At 28.3% G+C, this 6,761-nt stretch overlaps 1 protein-coding gene across 1 annotated transcript in view; it reads left to right on the forward strand.

Moving 5' to 3' along the window:
* The window catches only part of LOC111637900 (E3 ubiquitin-protein ligase MYCBP2-like), a 263,246-nt gene extending 256,855 nt beyond the window's left edge, over positions 1 to 6,391 (forward strand). The window contains 3 exon segments of the mRNA XM_023383504.1: positions 890 to 997; positions 1,265 to 1,430; positions 4,832 to 6,391. Coding sequence (XP_023239272.1) covers positions 890 to 997; positions 1,265 to 1,430; positions 4,832 to 4,947 — 390 coding nt within the window. The 3' untranslated portion in view covers positions 4,948 to 6,391.
* Positions 6,392 to 6,761: the final 370 nt, after the last annotated feature.

A 6,761-nucleotide genomic window follows, 5' to 3' on the forward strand; every position in this document is an offset into this window, starting at 1 on the left:
AGCTTATATATAAGGGGCATTAATGCTATTAAAATTTTGGGTGTGAAAGGTCAAGGGGATGGAGAGATAAAGGTGGTCAAGAATATCTCACAAGGGATCATACTTAAAGATTTTACTTGTTAGCATTTACACTGTTTTATAAAACTCATCTCTTCCCTCAAAATTAAGTCCTTTGCTCTTTTATAATAATTAAAAAAATATATATATATAAAGTTTTTATAATAAAACCTCATAAAAGCTGGGAAAGTTATTCAACTTGTTGCTAGATTTTTTTTATACATAAAAGTAAAGACAATTTTGAAATTGATTAATTTATAATTTTGGACATAGTTTACTGTTTAATTACATATTTGAGTCAATATAAAATAAGGAATTTAAACTTTATGTGTTTATTGGCTTTTAGGTTTTAATATTTGTTGTAATAAGCCAACAACTACCGGATTTATTGGGCTATTATATCGCAATTATTTTAAATTAATTATTAAATAATTTGTCACTAGTGGGAGGCGTTAGGTGCCATCTCTTATTAGATTTAATAATTATAATAAAATTAAATAATTTAGAAAATTCTGAAAGAAAAGTTGGCAGTTGTGGGTTTATGTCCTGCTCTGGGCAGATTCTTTTCTTCCAGAATTTTCTAAATTATTTAATTTAATTATAATTATTAAATCTAATAAGAGATGGCACTTAATGCCTCCCACTAGTGACAAATTATTTTAGTAATTAATTTAAAATAATCATGATATAATAGACCAATATAATCCAATAGTTGCTAGTATATTATGTGTGTACATTGGCTTTGTAGATGGTTTATGTAAATACTTGTATTCAAAATTAAAATTATTGTTAATATCATCACAATGTATGGTAATTGTATGTCAATTTCTAGGCTTATTATGGAGGAGAAGTTCGATGTGATGCAGAAGCCGGAATTGGTGAAGATTATGATCCAACTGAATTGGTTTGTGGTGCCTGTTCTGATATATCAAGAGCACAGGTAATTAAAAATAATAATTTTTTCACAGTGATTTGATATATTACTTATGTTTAATTAAGCTGATTATTTGCGTGAAATATTTAAATATTCTGTTTAGTGGTATTTTTAAATTGTGAATAAATTTTAAAAAAGGAATAATTTTAAATATCTTAGATTACCATAAATACCAACAAAGGAAATAAGGCTGTGATTTGTAATTCATTTGCCAGATTTCAATTTAAAAATTTTAGTAATAATTATTATTTAAAATATTCTAATTAATTCCAGATGTGTCCAAAACACGGTACAGATTTTCTGGAATACAAATGTCGCTACTGCTGTTCTGTTGCAGTGTTCTTCTGTTTTGGAACTACTCATTTTTGTAATGCCTGTCATGATGATTTTCAGCGGGTTACAAACATACCTAAACACGAACTTCCACATTGTCCTGCAGGTCTGTAATTTTTTGTCTTTTCTTTATTAACATAGAATAACTTTTTGCTATTTCAAACTGTGCCTATATTCTTTGTGTATGGTTTTAAAACCATGATGAAGTATTGATCGAAGACGACAGACTATTCAAAATCGAAGCACGTTTTGACGATGTATTGATCAGCGTAAAGGATTTGAATAAAAAAATGTTGAGTAGTCTAGTGTCTTCAGTCGACACTTCATTGTGGTTTATGAACATATATAAAATGTAATTGTCAAATTAAACTTGACATTAATCTACATGGATTTTTCAAAATATCAGATTTGTTCATGATTTTTGTCTTTGTTATATATGTTTGTCAGAAATCTTAAAGCTTACTTGTTAAATTCTGTTTTAGAAGTGTTTATTTTTTTTAATCATATACTTTTAAAACAAATTACTATATTTTCTCAATTGTAAAATACACTTTATTTTTAACTCATTTTAACTTGTTCAAAGCAGAGGTATCTTTGAATTGATTGCACGTGGAGTTTTCCGAGTTTTTCCTACATCTGTAATGCCTAAATAGGGGCCAGTTTCCCTTAAAAAGACCTCCTGGAAGGCATTCCCCCTAGGCAGATCACCCAAGTGTTGCATTGCCATAATTAAACAAACAAACAAACAAACTCTCTAGTGCACTTGAAATATTTTGTTGTCACTTTTATTTATAACAAAATGTTATATGCCATATGTTATAATTTAAAATAGCATTTGTAAAGTATAAAAGTATATAAAAATTTTCCATAAAGATTATTTTTAATACTAATATCTTTAGTAGTTGATTGCTTGCTGTTCTCGCAGTTAGTTGTACGTTCTTCAGAACTTAACATAAAGTTGCTATTAAATCTCATAGGAACACTCCTTTTTCTTAGATTTATTTTCTAAATTGCCACTGTAAATTATGGAAAATATATCTACTTTTCCATCAAAAGGAGTGTTCCTGTATGATTTGTTCTCAATAGCAACTTTATGCTAAGTTCCAAAGAACACAGTTAGTATCTTTCTCTTGTTATTGTGCTGAATGCATTAAATATGTCTTAAAATTTATACCAAATTTAGATTGTTTGAAACACTCATTTCTGAACATTTGTTTAACTTGTGGGTAAAATCTAATGAGTTAAATGAGAATGATGTCATCATTATTCTTTCCTTCAATGACTATTTTTGACCCATTCATTTACAATAGAGTCGATGTTTCTAAAATTGAAGTTACGAATGTTGCTAGTGCAGTCTTATCCAAAATATTTTTAGATTGCTTGACATTTGCAGTTACTTGTATCATTCAACTTTTAATCCACTTTATACATTTGAGTGAATTTAGAAACATCAATATAACTCATCTCTATTTTTTTAATGATATAAATTAACTCTTTCTTTCATAAATTTTGTTAAAATTTTGTCTGGTATATGCAGCCATATAAGCAAAACAGTTACTAATAATAATAAACAACGCTTTTTGCCCACAACTGTAAATTAGACAGAATTAGATAACCCAACAATTAGGGTATAACGTTTTGCTTGGTGTGATAAGCCCTGCAAAACGTTATACCCTAATTGTTGGGTTATCTAATTCTGTCTAAAACAGTTACTGATGGTGCATATTTTAATAAATAGACTTTGAGACAATTTCACAGAATAACTAGTATTAAATCCCTTTTGTGGCAAGAACTTTTCTAACCACCTGATGTATTAATAAATAGATATTTTTATGTTTTGTTAATTTAAGCAGATATATTTATTTCTAATTTATTATCTTCAAACTTAATTTTGTTAGTTGTAAGACCCATTTAATATACCTTGCATGATAACAACACGAAGATAGGCTACTATGCAGTAATTTTGATCTTACTGAAAAAGGATTGCCCATGTTAATGGAAAGGAGGAGTGGGAGACAAAAGATTGTCTAGATCACAGGTTCCCAACCTATGGGTCACGACGAGCTTTCTGTGGGGTCGCCAACTTATACAGTAAACTAAAAAAAATATTCACTATAATGCAATTTTTATTTTTAATGGTGTCTTGAAGTTTGAATAATTTCATATATTTTTTTAAAATTAAGATAAGTGTAATCTAGGTACTCTATTCCGTCACAATTGGTTGAAACATGTGTTGAGAATGACATGAGGTTGGCGTTAACAAAAACTCACCTGCGAATTTTGAGGCTGGTTAATAACATGCAATTTCAACCATCACATTAAATTATTAAACATAATTTAAAATAAAATTATACTAAAAAAACTAATTTCGTTGTTTTTTTTAATCACCTTATTAAAAATGCCTTTTTCAATTGTATCAGGGTCACGGGTCACTTCGCTTTTATAAAAAGGGGTCGCCACCCGAAAAAGGTTGGGAACTGTTGGTCTAGATGGACTGTTTTTCGGTGACATTGAAATTTGTTTTTATGTTGTTTTACTAGTCATGTGAATAAACTATAGAAACTATATGCAAGTATTTTTTAATGTCAATTCTGCAATATTAATTAAGGGTCTTGAAGTATTGTAAACATTATTAAAGGGAAAGTGATTGCCAAAAATACATCATTGTACACAATATGGAGGGGGGTCAACAGTGGCCCTACTGACAGAACCACAAATCCCATACTAGTGCATTGTTAAACTAAATTTTCCTAGTCAGAAATCTCTTCTGCATGTCCTGAAATGTCAGCAAACAGAATTTCATTGTGTTTGGACTGCTACATATCCCTAAACACAGTGTTGAATAGAGATACTTTAATTATGATCATCCTGAATATCTTTAATTTAGTTGTTAAAAAGTAAAAATTTTGTTTTTCAAAGAAACAATGATTGTAATTTTTTTCCCTGGGTCAGTTCTTTTCTTTCAGATGGTTCTAAATTATTTAATAAATTAACTAAATTAATAATTATAATTTTAATAAGAGAAGGTACGTAACGTCTACCTCTAGTAACAAATTACTTAGTATTAGTGATTAAATTAGTGAAATTATAGCCCGATTATTTAGGCGATCATTTGATGATGATTCTTATTTCCATACTCAAATTATCTGATTTGCACAGATAATAAAATGTTGAATAAAATAAAATTGTGGTAATTTGTTTTTAAAATGACTTTTTACAAGAAATTTTTTTGGAAAATAGCAATATAATCATAATTGTAGACAATTTTACAATATTCATCTTCAAAATGTATTGTTAATTTCTACCAATGTTAGTAAGTTCTAAACATAAGAAAAGCAAAATGAAATTGAAGATCCACAACATTTTTACAGGTATTTTCAGTCTATTATCATTCCCGGGCATAAACTGAAAAGTTGTTCCATCTAAGTTGAAATTAACAACACATACCGAAGATACGCTAATGAATGTTTAAGTATTGGATTTTTTCCAATTTTTTTAATTTTTCAGGTCCGAAAGCTAAACAGTTGGAAGGAGACGAATGCCCTCTTCACGTCACTCACCCTCCGACAGGTGAAGAATTTGCATTAGGTTGTGGAGTTTGTCGAAATGCACATACATTTTGAATCAAATTCTTTTAGCAAAGTTTTTGTACATATTGATCAAAATTATTAAGGAAAAAATATTTACAATTACAAAGAAGAATGTACAACTTTTGATATGTACATATTATGTATGGTCTGATAAATATGTCAGCATAATTTTTAAGAGATATACAGAGATTTAATAATTTAATAAAATTATAACTCCCTCTTGTACATTACGAATTAAGTCCAAAACCAAAACGAAAAGCCAGGTAATATTTTACGTAGTATTTAGTACCTGTGTTACGATGTGTATTTTAAGTACGGAAGCAGCCTAATGAGACTACATAAAATGTTTTATTTTTTAAACGCCGTTCCATTCTCCTCTATTTTAGTGATATTTGGTTGTTTATAATTCTTAAAAGCGGAGCCGACAGAACCGAAATTGACTTTTTTCAATTATAATTCCATAGGCACTGTATGCCTTTTATAAAAACTGTGATATTTTGTTAAAGAGGAAATATTGATTTCGTTTGGAAAATTACAACCCTCGCGGTCGACGTCTGAATATAGAATGTGTGTGGTATGGGTGCTCATTATTTTTATGCTATTGATTACGGCTCAATTTTAGGAGAACAATTCTGATTTAATCTCTGTCAGGAGATTAAAAACAATACTCGCACAGTTCAAAAAAGAGAGAATATTGTCATCGGTGTGTATTATATTGATGTATGAGTGCACATAATAGAATTATGTATATTAAAATTACATTTGCCATTAAATCATCTTTCATTACAAATCATTTCCTATGGCTTTATTGTATTATATTTCATTTAAGTTCAGACCATAAAAATACTCATTAATTTATATGGAAAATTGGTATTTTCTCGATATAAAAATAAAACTACTTAAGCATTTCTGACTTATTTTTAAAGGAAATCCAACTTTTCTTAAATTAAAATCAATCAAATCGTCTTCAAGCATGTCAAACTGAAACTGTAAATTAAAGTAAAAATGAAAATTAAAACGATATAATAATAAATTTATAATTATATCCAAACTTTTGTTAATTTTGTGAGATATTTGCAAAATGATCCGGCAGGGTGTAAAATCAGAAGATTAAATTTCCAAGTGATTAGTGTCATTTTAAAATTTGTGCATTGATTTCAGTTACTTATGTCAAAAATAGAGTTTATTAGACTAAAGTGCTGCAGACATTAGTAAAAAAATAATGCTTTAATTAATGGTTCCATTAAAAATATTTTACATATTGATTTATAATTACTAACAAATAAATGTAATATATTCTGACAGAAATAATGGTGTTTAAAAATTTGAAAAAAAGCATAAAATATTAGAGAGGTTGTGGCCGACGTTTTCAGCCCAAAACGTGAACCTCTGACGTCGAGCACCACCATCTGGAAATTCTAGAAGATTGATAATGGCGTTTGCTACGTATAGCATGGCGAGTAGAAGTTTGGCTTAAACTAATTCATTTTTTTTTTTTTTTGTGTTTGGGGTTAAAATTATGATGTATTTTATTCAAATAATGATTATGTAAGCATTTATGAATAATACTGTAAAAAAACAGATGATTTTAATTCAGAAATTATTTAATTTCTGCATTTTTCTGTGTTTTTGGTTAAAATTATGACGTATTTTATTAAAATAATGATTATTTAAGCATTTATGAATAATACTGTAAAGAAACAGATGACTTTAATTCAGAAATTATTTAATTATTCAATCTTTCTGCAAGTGATGCAAAGTGCTTATAGAATTTACATATATATCTGTTCATAATCGTTTATCATAATTCTGTAGGAGTAGGTTTGTTCTTTCACAGCATCTTCTAC

The sequence above is a fragment of the Centruroides sculpturatus genome, unplaced genomic scaffold (assembly GCF_000671375.1).
Source record: "Centruroides sculpturatus isolate CEXI.00-Female unplaced genomic scaffold, Cexi_2.0 scaffold1120, whole genome shotgun sequence".
NCBI lineage: Eukaryota > Metazoa > Arthropoda > Arachnida > Scorpiones > Buthidae > Centruroides > Centruroides sculpturatus.